Source organism: Apteryx mantelli, chromosome 15, assembly GCF_036417845.1.
Source record: "Apteryx mantelli isolate bAptMan1 chromosome 15, bAptMan1.hap1, whole genome shotgun sequence".
Classification (NCBI taxonomy): Eukaryota; Metazoa; Chordata; class Aves; order Apterygiformes; family Apterygidae; genus Apteryx; species Apteryx mantelli.
The window spans coordinates 22532160-22555621 of NC_089992.1; the positions used below are offsets into that span (position 1 = coordinate 22532160).

General features: G+C 40.9%; 1 protein-coding gene across 1 annotated transcript in view; it reads right to left on the reverse strand.

Moving 5' to 3' along the window:
• Window positions 1-352: 352 nt before the first annotated feature.
• Window positions 353-23462, reverse strand: part of PEAK1 (pseudopodium enriched atypical kinase 1) — a 42346-nt gene continuing 19236 nt past the window's right edge. The window contains exons 3-4 of the mRNA XM_013957177.2: window positions 18713-19461; window positions 353-7853 (exon numbers count right to left, since the gene is read on the reverse strand). Of these exons, the coding sequence (XP_013812631.1) occupies window positions 6702-7853; window positions 18713-19461 (1901 nt within the window). The 3' untranslated portion in view covers window positions 353-6701. The remainder of the gene's footprint in view (window positions 7854-18712; window positions 19462-23462) is intronic.

The following is a 23462-nucleotide window of genomic DNA, read 5'->3' on the forward strand; positions in this document are numbered from 1 at the left end:
AAACTGCACAGCTGCCAGTGGCTGGTTTATGCTCGGGCTGCTGCTGGGGCTCGTCCGGATGGAGCTGAAATAGCGCCGGCCACGGGGAGACTCTGGGGGAAAGCGGCCAGAGGTGGCGGGTGGTGCCGTGCCCGAGCGCGGCGCCGGGCAGCGGGAAGCCCGGCCAGGGCCCCGGCGCGGACGGGGCGCCGGGCATCAGCTGCACCGCTGCAAACCAGCAGCTCTTCTCCTAGCCACAGCTTCTCCTGGACTTGCCACCTTACGACAAACATGCCAAGGTTGTGCGTCTTCCTCGGAAAGCTGCATTTTAGGCTAGTTGCCTAGCAAGGGAGAAAAAGACGACAACTGCAAATTTGTCTTTCAGTGTAATAAAACTAGTTTATTTACACAGTAACATGAATGCCACAGAGTACACAGCAAAGTACCACAGCAAACCAGAGTGTAACTGCCCCTGATCACAAAGGAAGGCTTGAAGTTTATATACTTATTCGTATAAAAATGTGTAAATATCAATATGAAGCACCAGATAAAGCAATGCAACCAGGAATTCCAAATACAAATTACCCACAAGAAATGGAGTTGAAATCAAAAACAAAAACAAAGAAAAAGAAAAAAAATCCCTTTTTCAAGGCATTTTAAAGAAATTCCATTTATAAAAGACCGTCAATTTTGGAATCCCTAATTTAAAAATAATTTTCCCCTTTTCTTAAAAACAAGAACATATTCTTAAATGCTCAGCATAATTAAGATTTAAAAGAAAAAAACCCAAGGATTTCAACTGCAAAACCTTCTAATACCAACAAGCCGAAGGATAAAGAAACAGGTTTCAAGTCATTTTTGAAGAGGTGTTATTTGTTTTATGAAACTACTATGTTCAAATTTACACAACCTTAAATATATATTATATATACAATATATAATATATATATTTTCAAACATAAAGGGGCAAAGAATACTTTTGGGATACAAAACTTCATATACATACATATATATATGCATATATATGAACATATATTTCTTCCATATAAAAAAATTCCAACCTCTTCTAAATCCCTGAAATCTTCCCCTTGGATTTAAGGAAAAAAAAAAAAAACTTCATAGCCTGAAGTACAAACCAAATTCTCAAATTCTGCAGAGTGGTAAAATGCTTATGTACAGGTAAGCTGAGAGTTCCTGCCTCCCTGGCAGCTCCGCTTGATCTGAAAGCATTCGGTGGTTTCCAACTAAACGCTGAGTGGAGCACCAACGCAAGGAGGCCTGTAGGAAATTATTTAAACTACGTTCTGCATCTGTTCAAAACCATCATCCTTCTAATACTGCATCCAGGTGAATAATAAAATCCATACAGATTGTCTACTAGAAATTCTTTGCAACACAGCAATGGAAAGGACGTGCTCTGCCTTTTGGAGTTGAGGATACCTTAAAGAAGTTTCTCCCCAGTATGTCTTTTGAATAGTATTTTTTGCTCTTTCCTCCCTTGAAGTGTTTGGAATCCAGATGATGGTTTAAAGAATATCTCCGCAGGTGTATTTTTGGGAGCAGTATTATTATAGAAGTATTTAAAATTCTGTACTGCACTTCTTTCATGTTATCTTACTGCATAACTAAATCATCATCACATCTCTCTGTACATTGACTGAAGGGCTCTGATTATGCTCTATTTAGGTTTTCAGGAGTTTTAGCAGAAGCAACACTACCTCCACTAAATCAGGGTAAAATTGATGGCCCAGTCATGTAGGAAATAATGGTCTTATACTGTTTCTACAGAAAACGGACTGCTTAATTCTTACTTGGGGAAAGGGGGAAAGGAAAGTGCATTAAAATGTTCCCTCAGAAAAATTACAATTGGATTAAATAAAAACAGGACTATTTAATTTATATTTACACATGGATTTAACTGTTTTACTGTTAACTTTTATTAAAAATAAAAATTATATTAATTTGGGTGGGGCTTCTCAGCACAAGAACTGAGAACCAGAGACATTTCTAATGCAGCAACAAATACTATTTTTACATGCTAAAGTACAGGACCTATAGTATGAAGCTGCAGAGTAAACTCTTCCAATAACTGATTGATAACACACATCTGATTTATTTAAACAGTATATTCTTCTCTCCAATATGTTGGAATTCCCCTGTGCTACAATGCCAAGATGATCCATTCATATCTTGTGGGTGCTTTTGGCACGTGTGGAGCTTAAAAGATGTAAGGTGGAACATTTCTGTAAATGCTCTCTGCAGGCCAGCAACAAAATATTCTAGCTTGAGTTACAGATTTCACCATGTCTGAATTTTAAAAAGAGGCCATGCCTCTATATTCTGACATTCCAGAGACTCCAGAGTAAAATCCTGGATCCCCTTTATTCCTGAAGATTTCTGGGCAAGTTTTTACTACTAGATTCTCTTTACATTCACCTGGATTATGCATAGACTGGATCAAATCTGAGGCTTGAAAGATAATCAGTGAATAAGCAATTCCAATTTAAGAAATACAAAGCAAAGACATCTTCCATAACATCTCAGAAACAGTTTTGCAGAACTCCGTGTTATCAGAGGTTTGCATTTCACACCGCAGAGCAGCGTGCAGCACGTCCACCACCCGCAGCCGGAGCGGCACCCCTCCGACACCGCCGGGCAGCCCGGCTCGTGGCCCCGGCAGGAGCGGCGCGCCTCGCCTGCACCACCTCGTCCCGCACCGGTCCGATTCCTCACCTGGACGCTGAGGATCTGGAGTAGATTGTCAAAGCAATAGGCTTCTCGGATGTTGCTGTGGTCAGATTAGACCAATTGACTTCTTGCCTACTATTACTTCCCTTGTGCAGATTCAGTTCCAGATTTGAAAGCCCACAATTTTGGTTGTTGCTTGAAGTTAAGCTGTAGTACAAGCAACTTAAAGGAACTTATTCACATAACTGAATCTCCAGAAACAAATCTTCTCATGGAATAGATCCCCTCCATCCTCATGTGAAGTACACCATGTTTTTTAATAGTCTTTCGCATCTCTGTGGGCAGTATTATTTGTAGGGCTATCACCAGAAGAATACGATTCCCACCAACTGACCAACTTCATTTTAGTTTTTTGACAAGGCACTAAACATTGTGAATCCAATCACTGTGCTCTCTCTGTAACATTAGAGAGATTTTTAATGGCTCTAAAAGGATCAGAAACCACTCATTATAATTCTTCTTCAAACAAGCATTTGATTTTCCAGCAATTACTTTGCACTGGAAAGATCTGTAGAGTTCATGTTAAAAATATTTGAATGGCAGCTTTTATTAATAGAAAAATATATATTTACAGTCAATACTGTTATCTTAGATTTGCAGCTCTTCCTATTTCTTGAGCTCAGCTGAAAGTGCTACACTACTAAAAAATTCAAAATCTGTGCACATGTCCATTTTAAGTTATCTATGCACAGTTAGGGGTTCTGTTCCTGTTATACACAGGATCCCAATTACAAACAGAGTGGGTTTTTTTCCTTTTGCTTAGCAATTATGCTGTAGCATTCTTAGGATTTGTTTACAATCAGTTTAATGCATACATTCGCAGGTATTTATCTGGCACAATCTGTTGCCAGGATGGAGGACCACCACAAACATAGTTACAGTCACCGGTTATGGGCATATCTGCAAAGTCAGCCTGAAGCTCCCCAAGGAATAGCTCAGGCCAGATTGTGTTCGACTTTGTTGACCATTCTTTCTTTTTTAAAGAAAAAAAAAAAAACACACACAACACTACAAATTGCTAAAGTTTACCCAGTGCTGCACAAGAAAGAGATTGGTAGTGAACGTCTATCCATGCTTGATTATACTGCAGAGCTAAAATGAGTATTGGTTCATCACAAAAAATACAAACTGAAATTAGATAGCTAGAGATACAAAGACTTTGGACCAGCTGCATTAAATATGAAGGGTTGTAAAACATTCAAAATTCAACTTTGCATGTGCGCGTTGACATGAAAGCGACACTGAGAACACGTGTCCGTATACACAGAAACCTACTGGCTGAAAGGAACGAGCCTGTTGCAGTGGCGAGTGGTCCAAGAGCTGCTCGCACAGCCTGTACTACGTACGTGAGAAGTTATGTGTGCGCAGGCACTACAGAACAAACACAAAACCAGACCACAGAGAACAAGAAGCAGTGCCCTACTCTCACTCAACACACAGTGACTAACAGGTAGCAGAGAGCACTGGTGCGACCGGTCACACTCAGCGTGTTTACGCTCTCCGAGCGTTGCCGGCCCGCGTCCCGAGGAAGCGGGGCTGCCCTGCCTGTGTGATTCTTTGTAAAGGGTTCTTTTACAAGCTGCTCAGCATTAGTGTAGAAACTTTCTTTCCTGATGTAGTGGAAGTACCTCAGCTACATACATTGCACTTGGACTTTCAATGCACTGTCCTCTTTTTTTCATCAATGCCAACATCCTAACCTTTTGCCAAAAAGAAAAAAATACATATCACATTAAAATATATTATTCTTATCCTTGCCTGATCCTTCACTGATACAGGTGAATCAAACAACAGAATAATAATCAGAAGTTTCAAAAATCTCTAGAAAGGTCACAAAAACAGTCTATATACTACTGCACAATCGATGTAGGCTTCTACACACTATTCAGCTTAGCTCTGATAGATGCCAGAGAAGACTCATATAGACATTTTAACCCCTCCGAATGTAGCGTGTGGATCCAGAGCTAGTTTTGCTGACCTTAAGCCTGCAGGACTGTTTGTTCGGTTTCCATGCATCTGGTCCAAGCATGCATATGCTGTATAAAGTGGCTATTTGTTTCAAGGCTGAAGTGAATTGATTCCTCACAGTTTTAACAATTAAAATGAAACATCATTCTGCAAAAAGAACACATGGATATCTGCGCATTTATGTGCCAGGAAAGTAAAGGAAGGGGCTGCAGATCTAGCATCAGGTAAAGGCTGGTGTGTAAAGTGAACACCGTAATGTACAGCTTTAAAAAATACATACAAGAATTGCACATAGATCCATAGGAGAGAAGCACAGGCTCATAACTAGGGCTGTCTGCTGTCCATCACCCAGGTCAGAATATTCGGTGTCACTTTTTCCCCCGCATCCAAACGTATTCTTCAGAGCCATTTAGGAAGCCATTCAGAGCCGAGCAATACTGAGCAAAGACGCTGGCTGTGCCGTCGCAGAGGTTCCATAGGAAACAGCCATTATGGCAGGCAAGTAAGTCAGCAGCTGCCTTTCAAAGTGAAAAGCTCCTTCAGGTTGAATTTTAAAAAATTCTGTCTCTTTAATACTCAATAACTCCTTCTCTAGTCCAAAACCCTGTCTGCAATGCTCCTTGAGCTGTCTTGACAACATGCTATTTTTAGCTTGTTGTCTGTTAGACATTAGAAAACACTGGTTACACATAAGAGCGATGTAGCCAAACACCGCTACAGCAAAGACGGATCACGATACTGTTAGTTGTGGCTGCCAAACTTAACAGCTCTCTCCGTAATTAAAAAACAGTGTTCTTACCTGCTTGTTTTTACCCTTCAGAGAACTGTCTGGAGTAAAAGTGTCTCCATGTGGCCTGTTAGCGACACACAGACGAGCTCTGAACAATTCTGCCTCCTGCCAACATCCAGCAGTGCCAATTTCAGCCCCACTTTGCAATATGGCACAAGTGACAAGAGCAAACCAAAATAAAACAGGAGAGGTGGCTGTTATTTTCATTCCCAATTCAAAACAGTGATTGTCAGAGAAGGTTATGTACTTTCTATCCATTTCAAATCAGGCTTTAGGGCCTTTTGCAATGGAAGGGGAATTTCAGTTGTCCACCATGTGTTGTATCGTTCTTGTATAAACACACTTATATCTACAGTACATCAGCTATCCAGCCTGGTGAATGTCATGTAGGAAATGGGAAAGACAGACTGTGCATACTGTGTCTTTTAATGCAGAGATCTTAAGCTAAGGATAATGGTCCGATTAAGGCAGGATCATTGAAATCAAGGATCCATGGTTAGAAAGGATATGGGTAGGCAGTGAGTCAGAGGCAGAGAAAGGGGGAAGAGGACAGACTAGAGATACTTACTGCCTGCTGATACTGGCCACAGTCAGGAGAATAACCATGTTTGGGAAGAAAACAGAAGGCAAAAAGTGTTAGAAAGATCCGAATCCTTCTGGATGAGGCCAGGAGAAAGAGGAGTCCAGCCCAGTTAGGGGTGGCTGACTAAGCTGAGAGAAAGATTCGCATGGGATGCAGAAGGAAAGCAATAGAGGGTTTTGTGGCCTGGAGCATGGTGGATCATTCATTTCCCATTTAATAATTAATCCATCTCTGCTGATGGTCACTGCTATTCCCTACCAATGCTACATATAGAAATGACAGAAACCATCCAGAAGAGGAGGGGAGTTTGTTCACTGCAATGATAGAAATAGTGGTATCTGTAAAGGTTTGCTCTCCTTAACAACCAGATATTAATCGAGTTACAAAATGTCTGATCCAAATGTAGTGATGTATATATATAAAAAACTAAGCCTGGCAGAAAGCAAAGTTTTGGTTACATCAGGTATAGAATGCAATGTTTCCAATTAGAACCTATTTGCTCAGGGTTGCTGGCTTTGAAATCTAGGCTTTTTTTCTTTTCTCAAACACTTGTACAAAGTGTGAGCCCTAGGGCAGGCTGGAGTGAGGACTGGGGCAGGGGGAGGCTTCATGAAAAGCAACAGGTTCTGCAAACTAGTGCTGCTGCATGATTCTCACAATGCGATGAAGTGAGTCTGTAGTGGCAAATGCCAGGTATTGACAACAAAGCCAGTCCTCGAGAATAACTCCGCAGTCCCTGTCCAAGGACTTCTCTGCAAACTTGATCATCAGCAGCGTCCGTTTGATGTCCAGCCAGTTTTGAAGTACGGCATCCTTCCGGGCTGGGTTGGAAGACGTGCTGAGAGCATGAAACAAGTCCTCACGTGGACCCCACAGCAAACACTGAAGGATTCCCTTGGCTTCCGATATCAGGATCCTCTCAGAAGGGTTGGGATTCAGCAGGCAGCTGGCAAGTTGTTGGAGCCCTTGAGAGTAGAGGGAACGGCAAGGGATCTTGGGGAGATCAGCACGGGTATACTCCTTCTCCTTCAGCTCTGGATTCTCATCAAAGGGATTGGGTAAGTGCAGCATTTCATAGATGAGGATGCCAGTCTGGAACTCATCACACTTTTTGTACTGTGTTGCAGTGATGATTTCTGGAGCCAGGCGGGACTGATCCCGTAGGACCTCAGGATCTACCATATGACTCTTCTGCTTGGCCTGGGAAAAATTGCTCACTATTAACCTGGCTGGGCAAGCAGTGTTGGGACTGGGCTCCATGGACTCAGAGTTCAGAGGGCTGCCCCCTGGTCTGGAATGAACCAGCAGCAGGTTCTCCAACCGCAGATCACAGTGTGTGATATGATAGGGTTTCAGGTGCTCCAGGCCCAAACACAGCTGTAAAAGGAGTAGACAGACCTGCCTCTCATATAAATCTGGGCTTTTTGCATGGCGGGGTGCAGATTCTCGCACAAAATCAGCCACCGTTAAGTATGGGACCTCCCGTGTGATGACCACGACACGGCTGCGCTGCTTGCTGATGGTCCCCTGGTTGCTTGAGCTGTCTTTCTGTGAAGCCTCTATATTGGAAGGGGTTTCTCTGTTCTTTTGCTCAGGTTCTTCCTCCTCTTCTTCCTGCTCTTCCACCTCTGGTGCATCGGTATTCTCCCATGGAAGGAGGCGAACAGGCACTTCAGCAAGGAAATGGCCACAGTCCTGTTGGATGTTAAAGTTGATAGCCAGACTCTGCCGGATGGATAAGCTGTGATAATACTGCTGGGATTCTTTAGCTTTGCTCTTACAGATCTGAGGGAAGAAAACAAACAGAACAGACATAACATAAGAATCCTCAATTTGTAAATTCTATATCCTTTTTTTAATATACACTTTCTTGATGGGCATCCTCATTCTAGCACTAAACACAAATACTGAAAAAAGCGTTACTGAATGGACCTTGGAAGACCATCTTAAGGCACATGACCAGTTACTGTTGGGTAGGAGCAACTGCACGTCAATAAGTGCAAAGTAGCTTTCCCTGTGCACGTATTATACAATGGAAAATACAACTTAATTCAGGCAGGTTGCACTTGCAGTGAGAACAGCAGCTGATGCATGGTAAATTCAGAGTAAAGCTTAATTTACAGTAACTTGTTTATCCACCTCCTTTTATTTATTCTTCTCTCAGGTTTGTGCGAAGCTTCAACAAGATAAAAATAATCAATAGCAATATGAGAGGTGAAGAAATCAGTGTAGAATATTTGACGATATGATCAAATGATTCCCCATAATGGAGTTAGCACGGCTTAACAAGTTACCACCTGGCAGCTGAGTTAAGTGATGGGCCACGTGCTCCTGGCCCACCGTACCTGGAAACCGAAATCTCTTTGCTGAAGCTACGTGAAGCGAACACACTTCACACCTGCAGCGAGGTGAGGGGGAAGGCAAGCAAACTCACCATGGCTCAGGTGACAAACGGAAACTCATTAGAGCATGGTACCTTAATTGCCTTCAGTCATCCGTCAAGAGCCTGAGTACATGCTTGTATTTTGGCCTACATAGCTGTAGTTCATTTCTGTCCAGAAATATCCTGTTGATAGCTAAATTAGCACCATAATTATTGTCCTTATTAATTATTTGCACTGCTGTAACAACTGGCAGCTCCAACCTCGTCCCGATAGGCGCTGGGCAACCGCTATTACAGTCTCTGTTCTAAGGCATTTACTGATTGAAATTATTGCCTTGTAAAGACTGAGGCATGTTAACCTCTGCATGTTAACTTAGTTCTACCGACTTCAACAAGATTGTTCGGAGTGTGCAAGGTTAAGTGCATGCTTTAATCTTTACAGGGTTAAGCCTAAGTAATCAGCTGGTATAATGCAGCAAGAGGTTTTAACTGCAACACTCAGACAAAGTGAAGATAGAAAGACACTTTTTTCAGATGAAGTTACAGCTTTTGTTAGCTCATCCCAAAGAAAAGGAAGGTCAGATTAATAAGGTAGGGGAGGTTAGTAAGAGTCAGCACTAGTTCAATACAGTCACAACAGTCAAGGAGCCCAAGTCTTGAACTAGCCCTAAATATAAGTATAAGGTGGCTTTTCTGCTCATTTCTCCCTTTTCTCCTTCTCCTCAGGAACTCAAGTAGGGCTAGTTATAAACTGGCCTTTCACTTAAAAAACAAACAAACAAACTTTTTTTTAATTTTATGTGCTTATATAGTTAAGAACTGTATAGTTTAATGGGAGATTAAGTATGCTTGCTGTTCAGAAGAGTGCATTGTCAGATAATGGTATACAATTAGACACACACTAAGTGACTGCATTTTGATTGTCCTCAACTCTCTGATCTTGTACATGCCTCCATACTTCACAAGCCTTTAAGCCTCCCTAAATCTGATAGACACTATAGTTTAAATTGCCTGTTTATCACTGCCAGGCACAAACAAAACAAATTTGAAAAATGTATTTGCTAGTCAACTTAACTTAAAAGAGGAAAGTCCTCACTTTTTCAGGAAATGCCGATAGTACCACCTTTGTGCAGTGGCTCTTGCCAATTTACATTTACAAATGTATTTAACACGGTTAGAGGTAAAGTGAGTTACCAATGGAAAGTAAAGCTCTCAAGACTTATAAATGTAAACAGATACAGTAAAAATACAATTATATATGAATTGAAAATGTCAACTGACTGTCCAGGAGACTGAAGTCCCTAGATTTAATAAATACTTAATACTGCACAGAAGACAGAAGTAAGAGTGTTGTAGAGACCATCCTACCAATGTGTCACATGCATGAACCTAGCAAGACGACTAACTCTTATGTAGGTGGTCAAAAAGCTGTTAAGATTGTAACTTTTGATTATCACTGATCTTAGCCAAATTTGAAATGGCAACCTAGAGACAAAAGCCTGCATGCAAGATTCCCAGTACGCCAGAGCAGCCAGTCTCCAACGCTTCATAAAAAAATTGGAAAGACAAAATACTTAAGTGACATGTCTCCCTCTTATTCAAAAGAGCTCCTAAATAGCTTTACTAAGATCAAGGGAAAAAACTCCAATTTAATTCTGTATTATGACTGCATGATTAGGAACTTTTAATCTGGTCTGTGCTTCTCTTTTATAATGATAGCTGAACAGATGGCGTTACACGCGTTAAAAGAGAAGCCTGCTTCAGTGACCTTTTACGGAGGTGCAGCAAGATGGTGCCTTCCCTTCCAGGCACTCAGGGAGAAGTATCATTGCCGCTCTAACGAAACGCTGTGCAACAGTTTCAGTGTTAGCAGTCAGGTCTAATGTACGTAAAGTCCCATTTCCCCCTTTCAGCAATAAAAACATTCTGTGACAGGAAAAGATTTATGATGAATAATCATAAGTTAAGGAAAGGGACTCCCCTGAATTTACACCCTGCCATTACTAGGGTATGTATAAATTACAGTTTAGAATGATCTACGTAAACCAAAATCATTTATCATTCCAAGTAATCTGGGCTGTTTCATAACAAAAGTGTATTTACGTATTTAATCCAACTTGTACTTTATTCCTGCCCTTAACCATCGTATGTGGAACATGCAGAAGATCAGGAGAGCCAAATCCAGTTCAGTTCAGGCAGAGCGTGCCAACGTATGCACACGCCCGTGTGCACACAGCGAGGTGGAGAATTCATAGCCATTTCTCCCACCCAAGAAGTTACACACAGATCTCTGCACATCTTCAAAATATGATTTCCCGTTTGATAGGTGACACACAAATCTTGTTTGCTCAGCCTCTTACGGTGCTAATTTACGTAGGAGTATTACACTACAGGAAATAATGTTCTGCACTCATGACCATTTGTCAAATATTAATCATCCTGCTTTTATTTTTTAAAATACTTAAATGACCTAATTGAAAATATAAACTCATTCTAAAAGAGTTCAAAAGTCAAGCTTACTTGCTGATAAGAAAAGCGCAAGGAAGCACTTGCACTTAACTACTGTACACAGAGGATTCCCAAAGCCACCTGCCAGCTAAAAATGATATCCTATCAGCAATATATAACCCGCAGAGTATTTGCTGTCAAACCAATTAATACGTCTCAATTTGGTGAATAGAAGGCCTTTTAAAGTGCAAGAAGAGGATTTTTCCTTACCTATAAAAACCCAAAAGAAAAGGATCAAGACTTGCTCCTAGTTTCTAATTACAGTCCCCGGCAGCCCCTTTTTCCTATATACTTTAAAAAGGGCTCTCACATTTATTTCAGTAATTTCAGTTTAAAAAAAGAAAAGGAGATACTAGTGCTTTCCACCTCTCAAAATCAGGCTTGGTTTGCTCATTTTAGAAAATATCCCCAATCCTAGAATTATAATATTACAAAACTACAATTTCATAGGCCTCTCTGGACGTGGCAATGCTGCCGACTGGTCATGCACGTCTGCCCCGACTGGCATCCGGCGGCGAGGGCAGAGTTTGCTGCCTTTGCAGCCCGTCCCCATTTCCTCGGAGCCAGAAGCAGGAGGCTGAACAGAACTGGCCGGCAAGGCAAATCTCATCCATACGCTGCCAGCTGGATCATCCCCAACAAATACCTTTCCAACCTAGTAAAAACACCCCAAAAGGGAGATCCCACAATTGTCCCTCTGTATCTTGTTCTTTCTTTTTTTTTCCTGCTATTCAATCCTAAATCTCTTCCCACTAAAAATTAAATTGATTGCCCTTCTCCTAACTGATATTAAAAAGTATTGATTCCCATTCTTTTAAATATACTTTTACAGTCTGGAAAAAACATAACTTTGTTCACCTCTTCATTGTTTTCTTTCCAAAACAACCAATTCTCATTTCTTTCATCTTTATTCCTAACCTTCTGCTTCTTGCTGCTCATCTCTAGATTGTCTCATTTATTACCTCTTTCTAAAGAGTGCTTCAGTTAAGACCTCTCCAGCATCAAGCAGAACAGCATCTTATATATAGTGATCTCTTTAACACCGCCCAGTGTTAACAAGTCACATTACTGACTCCATTATGATTGTGGCTCATGACAACCTTTGGATCAGCATCTGAATCCACAGCGGAGACGTACTTCCCCCAGTGCCAAGGGCTCTTAAAAGAGATTTTATTTCAGACTCATCTCTAATGAGATGAGAAATGAGATGATGAAATGGAGATACTAATTTCATCCCTGCTACAGTGCCATTAGATATTATCTTTATAACAAAACAGAAATTGAAGACTATTAGAGTTAAAATCAATACTAAAGTGACTGCATTAATAAAAACAGCTTTCCACTCCTTATTCTGTTGTTAGAGAAGATAATAAAGAAAACAATTCTCTAATCCCATAAATGCACAACAGGGATGGCTTTTGGGCACTCTTCTTACTTTTCCGTGCTCCAGACAGAAACGCGTGCGGGTAGGCGAGCATGGACGTAACTGCGACAAAGACAACCGGAGAGCTGGGCTCCGACTCGAGGCGCATTTTCTGCTGCTTGTGTTTTGTTTACAAACAACGTAATGCGAGAAGTGAAAAAGGCTGCCGGGTTGTTTAAGGCTGCCTATACAAACACTCGCGCTGGCACACTACATCCTCTGCAGCTGCCGAAGGGGAAGGGAAAGCTCGGCTGTCTAGAAGCAGCAGCTGAAAATGGGAGCATAAAGACAAATCACACACCTGACTGCATTTATAAAACAGCTTCTAAAGAAGAGAAACCTGCAATAATCTTGCATTTGTGTAAGCGCCTGATTACTCTTCAGACTTCTGCTCTGAAATATAGCTGCAGGAGTCCAGATAAAAGCCTGGGGTTTAGATTGTGGAGCTTGGATTCCCGTCGCACTGGTATTTTATTAGAATGTGGAAAATGTACTGAAAGCAGCAGAGACAAACTAAGTTTTCTTATTGATCTTTTCAAAGACAGTTTATAGAATGTAAATTTTCTTTACCGACTTTCACTGTGTTATCTGGAATCAGAAAAAATAATGGCTAAGAACAAACTTCTTGTGCTATTTTATCATTTTGGATGTTGCAGTTTCTACTCAGAACTCTATTTTATATTGCCGTTTGGCAATAGTCTTTAATATCATTAAAAGGTAATAATCCGTTTACATTAATGCTCACCTGAGCATTAATAATAATACCGCCAAACTATCACCTGAATGACCACAGATTTAAAATTTTCAGAACAGTTGGAGTTATATTACGTTATGCAACCAAAGCCTACATCGACCTTTAGAAATGATGTGGAGAACAGACGGTGTCCCTGTGTGAAGCTGATGGTCTCGGTAGCGGGTGTTTTACACCTCCTGCGAGGGGCTGCTGAAGGTGTGGATGCTTTCCTGATCTGTGACGGGCGATGCGATGTCAAAACTGAGTAAATACAGAGTCCAGTTTTCTTTGCAGCATTTTAAAAGCTTTGTTCTGTTGCATTGAGCTACTCTAAAAAATGCGGAAATCCCGTTGCCTTTGACACAGATAGCATGCTGAATTCCTTTGCTGAGACCAGGAAAAGAAAAAGATGAAAATACTCTGACCGAAATACCAGCAGAAACTAGGGTAAGTCATTTAGCACTTCCTTTAGTCAGCTGAGCTAGGAAGATGCAATGTGTGATAACACCTGAAGGAAAGGGGCTGAGCCGGGCTTGGCAAGCCTTATTTCCAGTGCTGATAAAGGGCTGTTCAAAAGATGAGGTAATGTTGGTTAAAAGCCCTTGCATATGATGCACGAAAGCAATAAGAAAAAAGAGGAGAGAGATGAATATGAAGGAACAGAAAGTTTCCATCTCCCTGGTCACTGAAACACAGTTACCTTGCATCTTCAGCAGTGAATCTGTAGGAACCAAACTACAGTTGCATTTATCAGAACAGGCCAAGTTTCTCTATATTTTGCCATTTTAATTTTTCTTTTTTCCCCCCTCTCACAAAGAAGCAAGATTGTAATGTTGCAGAGCTCCTAAAAACTGTTCGGCAGTAGCTTTTATTCTTTCGTTATAGGTCCAGTCGGCCCACTGCGCCGTCAGCTGACTTCCACTTTACCAGCAGGGAATCTCATTTTCACCCTGCCCTATGCATTTTACAGGGCGTCAGTGAACTTAAAGCAAGATGAATATTACGGGGAATGAATTGTAAAATGATGAAAATGAGAAACACTGAACATAGCAAACACTGCACCATCTGTGCTACTTTGCTGTATTACACAAAGGCACATCTGCAAAAGAAAATGTGTGTCGAATGAAAGCTTGCTAATCCCAAATTGATGGCTTGTTCTTGGCACAACCCTTTTTTCTAAGGAGTCCAGCTGATCTCTGATTGACCTTATTTTCTTGATCTGGCCTTGCAGTGCAGCTTTGTCTTTTTACCAGTGTGGCAAAATACAGAATTCTGCACTGCTGTGACTGAACTTGGAATGGGTTAAAGGTTTAATGTAAATAACTTTATTTTGATTTGAAGCACGAAGTTCTGTGATGATCTTTGATAATACTTCTGTCAAGAACTCCATTAAGAAACTGAATTACCAAAAAAGTAAGCTTTGCATGCCCTGACAAACTAATCATAGCTAGAAAATAATTGTGAGCTGCAACTAGGAAACTGTCAGCAAAATTCAGCCAAGTGTTATTTACATCTATGTTGCTATATTTTATACTCAGGACTTGAACCTTAGCAGAAATCATAAAGCTTTACCGCATGAAGAACTTCTGCTGCCCTGAAGAAATCAAAAGGGATTTAAATTTCCAGCTGCTCCTTTTGAGCGACTGTTGGCACCTTTGCAACTCCTGCATATCCCACTCGACCTGCGTTGCAGCACGTGCCTGCGGCCAGGACACGCAGGCTGCAGCCCGTAGGCTCCCTCCGTGTCTTCTACGTTTGTATTGCTCCCTGTGGCTTCTGAATTATGACTTCTGTGTGTGCCTGCATATGCTGCTGTACAGCAACTGTCTGTGCTATTTCAGCCTTGAGGGAGTTTGATACAGAAAGTGGAAGTAGTTCCCTCCACATCACTGACAGTAATTAATCTTGTTTAACTGTTATTCATGCTGAGTAATCATGCCTATTCCTGACTTTTTTTAAAATTTAGATTCCTGTTGTATTGCTGCCTTATTCGGTATGTGTAGGGATTGCACTTGTCCAATCCACGTTATGCTGGTTCTCACTACTGCTTTTATTTTAGTGTAACCTTTTCACTACATAGTTGGAATTACTGATAAGACGGTGGTTTCAAGGGAGTGTACATCCGTGTTGTTCCCAGACCTACCAATTATTTAGAAGATGTTACTGCACTTGTTAGTGAAGGAAAAATACCTCAGGGGCTGGAATTTTATGAAAACCCTTCTTGTAAGGATACTTCTATTTTTGCGTGTTGGAAAAGCAATTTTCTAACCTTCACTGGGTTTATTGTTTTTGTTTCTAATGTCTGAGTCAAGGTAATTTCCACATGGCTTCCTGCAGCTTTTTGGCAATGACATGTATTAGCAGATTGGGTGAGACTAAAGCAAGACGCATAATACAGCGTTATGACTGGAGCTGCACACCCCTATACGCAGTGCTCCTCCTCTAATATCCAAGCCAAACAGGACAAGTTGTGCTCTACCTCGTTTTACCCAGATTTATCAGACCACCTTCTTCTGGTGCTACCACCTACACAAATGTTCATTCTTCTAAATTCATTTCAGTAGTAGTCAAACAGTTAAAGTTTAATTTAGCATTGCTTTTGTACTTCTCCTTTTGGAGAGCTGGCATTAACATGCAATTTTTGATGTAAGACTCTTAACATCTTGGGGGGGGGAGGGGGTCAATCTCTTTTGTTGTCTACAAAGATATAATAAAAAATATTTTTCCCATTATCACATTCTCTCAAATCAAATATTAAAATCACCAGATTTAGAAAGAGTTTGAATTGTTAGCCAGTGTTGCTTATTTCTACTAAACTCAAAAGAGCTATACAAGTTGACACTGTCAGAAGATGTGGCTCCATATACACTTTCAAACTGTATTTATAAGGCTCCTTCTGCTACTTTCACTTGTTTAAAAGTAATAGAAATACTGTATTTTGGATTCATTAGAGACACCAGTAATTTTAATCTCACCATTTTTTGCCATTCTGTTTTGGGGACAAGGGGTTTTAAATGGCAGAAATACATAGCACAGTTGTTGGAGGTGGATGAATATGTAATTTGGCTCACACATAAGAGATCCATAAGAGTAAGCCTGGTATACTTGTTAAATGCAAATTCACAGCATCTCAACACGTTCCTATTGAATTATGCAATTATAAGATTTTGTAAAAATCTGATCCTGGACTGAGGTCTTGTAACTCAAAGCTCAACTTAGGGGCAAATGCTAAGACAAAGTTGAAATTCACTAAAATTGAATTTAAGAGGAAACAAGCAAATGAACAAACCCTAACAGTTTAGAAAATGTTATATAAATCAGTATATTAGCATAGAGAATGCAGTAATAAAAATATGCACCAAAGAAATAGGCAGCTAAAGAAAACCCAACACAGCTGCAAGCATAATATGTAAGGTGAGTGAAAGAGAGAAAAAGAAAAGACAACAGTAATCCCTTAAGCTGCTCCTGCTTGACTTGTAAAGAAATCAGAAAACATTTGTACTGAGAGTGTATGTTCCTATATCACATTAACTGCTAGGGAGGTTATTTTCAAGAATAACTTCTCCTCTCATCATGACAGCACACCAGTCCACTGTGACCTCCAGCTCAATGATATTTTATGGATTCTTCACTCGCTCTCGAGACCATCACCCCTATTACACTGCAGTAAACTCTGTTAGTCTGTGAACTGATTTCCAGGATAACATCTGTAAGTACAAGAGAAAAAAAAGCAGCATATATTTGACCATGCTACATAGCTGTTTTTTTTTCACGCTGGCTTTGTACAGGAGATCCCTGCTCTCCTTTTAAATACTTCTAAGAAAATAACAGCCTAAGTCCTGCCTGTCAGGAAATACTTCAAGGGCACGTCCCACACTGCGCAAAGAGAAACCAGATCAGAGATAACCCAGACCTGCACATACAGAAAAGCACCACTCTGGGTCCCAGCAGCGGCAGTCGCTTTAGCCGGAGGTCGCACTGCTGTAACCATATTCTTTCAATTTTTGAACTATAGTTCATCTGTAGCCAGCTCAGCTAGCTCTGTACCGTGGCTCCCCGTGCAATGCAACTGAATAGTAAAGTGCATTTCATCAGCGGAGGTATTTTACTCAATATTTAATATAACTCGTCCTTCTGCAGAACTGCTAACCGGTTGCAATGCATGAAATAACAAAGCACCTGTCTGGCAGACTGTTTTTTCATCCTTATATAAAAAAGACTGAATAATGTCAGACTGTTGATTCTGCCACCAGACTAGATTGACGGATACAGAGTATTCATGATCTTACTCATGATCTGATTCTCAGCTTTTGGTGCCAAGGGACATGGTATCCACATTACATTTCAAATCCTTTCAAAAAGAGGTCCTGGTTGGCTAATAAATAAATATAAATGCCAAAGAATATAGCTATGCCCACAGATCTGCTTAAAATGATGTCTTTCCAATTTGAGGAGAATTTTTGTATCATATCAGCTGCAACAATCTTACCTTTTAGGTTTTTGTTTCTTTTTCATAAACAGTCATGCAGAAGCGGTAACAGTATTTTGCACTTTTTATAGCACCACCCTTCTGAGAATTTCAACGTGCTCTGTAAGGAAGGGTCGATTAGGGCTCACATGCCTGGGCTGAGTAATCAGTGTTTGTCGTCTGCTCAGCTAGGAGGGTCAGAAGTGCGATGATTTGCTTACGGTCATGCAGGAAGGCTGACAGACTGTGACCCTCGGCTCGCCGTGACTCTTTCTATCATCCTGCTAGATAAGCACTGAGAGCTGCAGACATACAGCACTCAGAAAAACAAGAGCTTACCTCTATAAACCTCAAATAACAAGACTTTGCAAGATAGTTGTCAACTATTCATCGATATATTAACAGTAAATCTTATAAATTTTATTTCTTTTATTAGCGAGCTGGAGAATAAATTAGACAAAGAACGGTTGTTCTTTTTGTAAAAAGCAACAAAACCAACCAACGTTGACAAGCTCCACTTTTTTTTAGCACACAATATATAGGTACATATGTATATGTTTATGTATAGCACACAAAGCAATGCTGATGGCTAGACAGAGCTTTTGAAAGGCTGGTGAAAATTTAAGACTTTGTATGGGAACATAAAGATATATTGGTCTAGAATTTACATTTAAAATACATGAACATGGAAAACTTTGAAATCTTTCCTAATTAAGAGCAATGATTCAGGATAATCTGTATACAGTTGAATGTGAAAGTTCTGTTATTGCAGGTTTCCAAGAAACTGCTGACAGACTTAATGTTAAAAATACAGCTGTATTTTCATTTTTTCATTAAAAAAAGACTATGGTAAAGTAACTGAGTTTGGTTCATTGTTTTCATGGTTTTAGAGTTGCCAAAAAAAAAAAAAAAAAAAGATGAAATTTAAAGACCAGATACTAATGCCACATATGGTTCATGAAAGAAGGAAAAGTCTGTATTTTGGGATTTTTACTTTTCACACAGCATTGCAAGCAGCACTTATTTATATTTGTAGGTCCTAGCCCAGTCGGGTGTGTTGTGAATTAAGGTTATTGTTGTTAGGTTTTGTTACTGATGTCTAAGGCTACATTTTTGAAACGCCTCTTACCTTGACTGCATAATTGTTGAGAGGATCTTTTGCGTAAGAAGCTGGGTAGTAGACGGCATCGCCTGCCTCACAGCACGGCTTGTCACTGGTTAGCCGGAAATCCGACCAGCTGTCCATCCCGAATCGCAACTGGTCTTTTTGTCCGGCCATGAACAGGTCTTCACATTTCAGTGCCAGCTTCTTCAGTGAGTCGGTGTGAAGGCTTCGGATTTTACCTACCACCTCTTCTCGGTTCTCAATTCCTCGATAAAGTGCTTGCCTTTGTGGCTTCTGGACGCCCTTGCCCTGCTTAGTCTGAGAGAGGTGTCTCCCCGTCAGGGACTCCATGCTGTTGGAGCACCTGTCCTTAATACTGATAGTGGTTAGGCTGGAAACACTGTTAGTTGCTGAGGTGGTTGCTCTTAATTTGTCTGTAGGCCTGTCCAAGGAGTCTCCCGACTCGTTGTCCAGGACCTTGAGCTCCAAGCTGACCGACGAGCAGGCACTGCTCGCTTCCCAGTTGGTTTCAATGTCATAGGTGGGATTGGCCATGATGCACAGATTGTTCTCCAGAGCCTGCTTCTGGAGGTCTCTGGGAGTTGGCTCTGTGTTAGCTCTCAAAATGGTTTTCTTTGGCAGCGGAGGTGGTGTTGGCTGTAAGTTGTTCATCGTCTCCTGGTCTACCAGTCCTCCAAAGGCAATGGCATCATCCAAAGCTCCCTTTGGTTGCCTTGGCTGTTTTGGAGGTATCATGGCTGCTCTAGACTGGCCTGTGTAATCAGAAAATAATATTTAAAAACATTAGAGCAATTTGCAGAGTGCAAATATGAGCAGTAGATGCAAAGAAGTTTAAGAAGGCAAAAGAAAAAAGCTGACTAGGGCCTCCCCCCATTGGAAGAAAACCTAGAGAATATCTAATCAGAAACCAAAACGATCAAATCAGCATCATGACACTATATAGTGTCACACAGAGCAAGTCTTTATTTGATTTGGGGTAACACAGGGGCGTATATATAAAAACCAGTTTCAGTCATGCTGGTGTTTTACATCACATGGGATTAATGACAAGGAGTGCAAGCAGAAACCAAAAGTCAATCTTGACGCTCTGGCCGAATTCCCGTACCAGTAATTACACTCCGCTTCCCTTAATCCCTTCGGAGTCAATTGACCGAATGTCCTTCCTCACCGCCTGTTCAAAGGTGCTAAAGCTGTGGGTGGATGCTGTCAAGCAGCTTTCTATCCCACCCCTCAGAGAGGTGCATTTCTCTGGCAGGTGAAGTGATTTTTTTTTTTTTTTTAAACGTATCCTTATACTAGTCTGCAAAGCACTGGGGATCACTTTGATTTGAAATGTGAAGAGACTGGAAGTATTATTTCAGAATGTAAATCAGAAAACTTGAGACACAGATAATGTAGTTTAGATACCTCAGCAGTCACATCAGAAAAAGACAAAATTGTACTAGTGCATTCATTAGTTGAAAATAAGTTACATCTACATTCATTAAGCCGCTGGTTTCAATAAGAGTAGGATCATATTTTGAGATTAGCAAAAGATAAATATTATCTTTCACCCTACAATTTGTAACTCCCCTCGTCCTCCAGTCACAGCTTTCTCCAGGAACAATTTCCCTTACTCACTTGCCATGGGCACCTTTGTGGGGAGAATTACGTTCACGGATAACCTGATCTAGAGGCAGTCAGGAGATTTCAAAGAGCAGCTCTGAGGCACAAAAGCCGGGATTTCTGCTGAGAGGCTCATTGCTTGCAAGCATTTGTGTGCTTCTAGGGAAGATAAAAACGTCCTGTCATGTGTTTTAGATGGATTTTAGAGAGGACAATTATGTTTTATAACTGCCTGAGTCCCTAGAAATACTGAATACACACACAATAATAAAGAGAGTAAAAAACAAAAACCAGACTACACAAATGACCAACTAACTGCTCTTTGGGACAATTAAGCAGTTGTTACTCGTGACAATGAGATATTTTTCCACTCTCTTAAATTGAGAGTTAACCCATTTTAAAAATGGGATATTTTTCCACTCAATAATCAACTGCTATTTTCAGAGAAATCATTTTATAAATTTTCTACTACTCCTTTGAGGATCATTGACTATCATGTTAAAGTAGGAAGCCAATTTCTACAATTGCAACACAGCAAGCATGAAATGAGCACTCTGTATAATTGCAGCTGAGCATCTTTACTTAGAAGGGAACAGCAAGGAAAAAGACACTGACTATTAGACTGCTGTTAAAAAAATATGTGCTTTGCTGAACCTCTGTAAAGAGAGGACTGAATTGGAACATGCAGCCAAACTGTGGGGAACCTCAGATTCAGATTTGAATTTCATCACTTTGGTCCATAATTAATAATAAATGACTATACACTTTCTGAAAAGAAAAAAGATTGCTTACTGTAGACTTCAAAGTATGTCGTTAAAGGTTTTATGAATAATACAGAATCCAAGGTTCTGTTGGTCAGGATGCACAAAACCCTGGAACATTGGGTTACACTGCTGGAAAGACCTCTAAATTCAAGGAGATCAAGGAGGAGTTTTTGTTTTTTTTTTTTAATATATATCCACAAACAGAAAAGCATTGAATCTTGAATTCCTAACCTTCCTTCCCTGGAGACAACATCACAAATGAAAGTTATATTTCTATCTTTTGTTTAAGCTCAAGAAACCATTGGAAAAGCTTTGTAGATTTTGTGAGAAGCCTGGAGAGTCCAGTGCTTAAAAACTGAATTTTGAGCAGGAAATTCTATTAGCTTGGAATGATGCACTGACAGTGGTCCTCTTCACCCTGATCCTTAGCAAGGCTGCACAGGACTGCTCCCCTGGGTCATCGCTTGGTGGCTCCCATAAAATAAAAATGCTCAAAGGCTAGAGGTAGCAGAGAATCCCTGTGGACCTCTCATGTCATCGTCAAGGTTGCTTCAGAAACGTAACACGCAGGGGACCCTCTGCTGCTCCTTTCTGATCTTCCTATTGCAGTGGGTGCCCTCCACAGCAGCGCCTCTTCCTCTCGCAGCTGGCAACGCTGCAGCAGGTAACACTGCTGGTGGCCGAGCAGGACAGGAACTGTATTAGAAAGCGGTCTGTGGCAGAGACTGACTGGCAGCATATTAGTCAAAAGCAGAATTGGTATCTGCATGCCAGAACCACGCATCCGAACAGCACAGTCTAACACAGTCCTGAAGCACATTCCCTTCTACTTCCTATCCTTTTTTCTTACCCCTCCAACCATTTGCCTTCTTCCACAACAACTCTTCACTCTTCCCCTTGCACAAGCCGTGACCCATGTGCTTCTCCCCTCTGGCACCATTCTGTGTTAAAGATCACTGTCTGTTTTATCATTCTTGCCCTCTTCCCACTACGCTGAGTAACTGCTGGCGTTTGGGGAAAGGCTGCTGTTGCAGGAGGCGGTCTCCTAATATGTGCTGCTTTTGTGCCTGCCTGATCCGAGTGCCGTACAGGTACTAGGGGGAAACAGCATGAAAACAAATCAGAGCGAGATGCACATCTCGAGCAGCAGCAGAAACCCTCTCCAAGAAAGGTAAGATTCATAACTGCTTTTCTTGCTGATTCTCTATTTCCCATCTGCTTCAACCCCCCTGTCCTCCACAGGCAAAAAGAGAAAAGAGGGTTGCTGCTGCAGCCTATGGCTGTTGCTAGTTGTAGCTTTGGGAACTGTCACATCGAAACATGATTAGAGAAGTTTTTCATAACCAGAAAAGGTCCTTGCAGATGTCTGGTGTGGGTGACAGCACCCAGAGAATGTCATGTAGAAGTCACTACGTAGTTACTTTTCCAAATAGTCTTAACTGAGGAAAATGAGTTTGTAAAATGTGTCATGTTACAGTATAGTTTCTCCCCACAAGAACAATTTTTCCATAATGAAATCCATCCATCTGGATAAAGTCTTTGAAAAGCTTCATGTCTGGACTGCTGTTATGCTGAGTTCCTAACCCTGTACATTTCTTCCATGCTCACAGGGCCGGTCCTTCCAGCTCCGCTCTCCAAAAGCGTGGTGTGATACTGCACGCCCCACATTTTTAAAGTCACTGTCTAACAAGAAAAACTTTGCCTTTTAAATTTTTTCCCTGTCAAAGGGAGAAGAATGTTCTTTTACACACAGGCAGTGGCAGAGCCTTTGCTGCTTTTTCTTGCCTGTCACTTCTTCCTTCTCCCCCCATTTGCTTAACACTCTTAATTTCCTTACCTCCTAACATTGATTCTCTAAAAGCACAGGATTCAGCCTAAGCTACACTCTTGGAGGCAAATGAAAAGGAAAAATGGGCACAATATTAGGCTACCACTTACCAAGATTTCTGAAGTGGCTTCCAAACCATTCAAGGACAGAAAGAAGTTAACTCTCTATAATTTCTTTTAATAGTACACTGACAGCAGCTTCATAGAGAGCTTTAAGTAGTTCTACAGTACAATAATACCTTCCATTGTAGAACTTCACTACGCTATTTAAATATTAATGCTTTAAGCCTCTAGACACCTTGCAGAAGTATGAAACTCTAAATCAGCCCTAAAAAAAGCCTTTTATTTCTCTAGGTAACTGATTTATCTTTGGACATGGCATTGCAACCTGTTTATATTAGCTGATGAAACTATCAAATCGGACACCTTGAGCTCCAGTTTAATTCAGTTTTATATTCCATAAGCGTATGTTTTTCTTAGAATAATGACATCAGTAATTTTTGTTTAGAATTCTTAATGCCGCTGTGTAACTTTGTTTTCTGCTCGGACCAGATCAG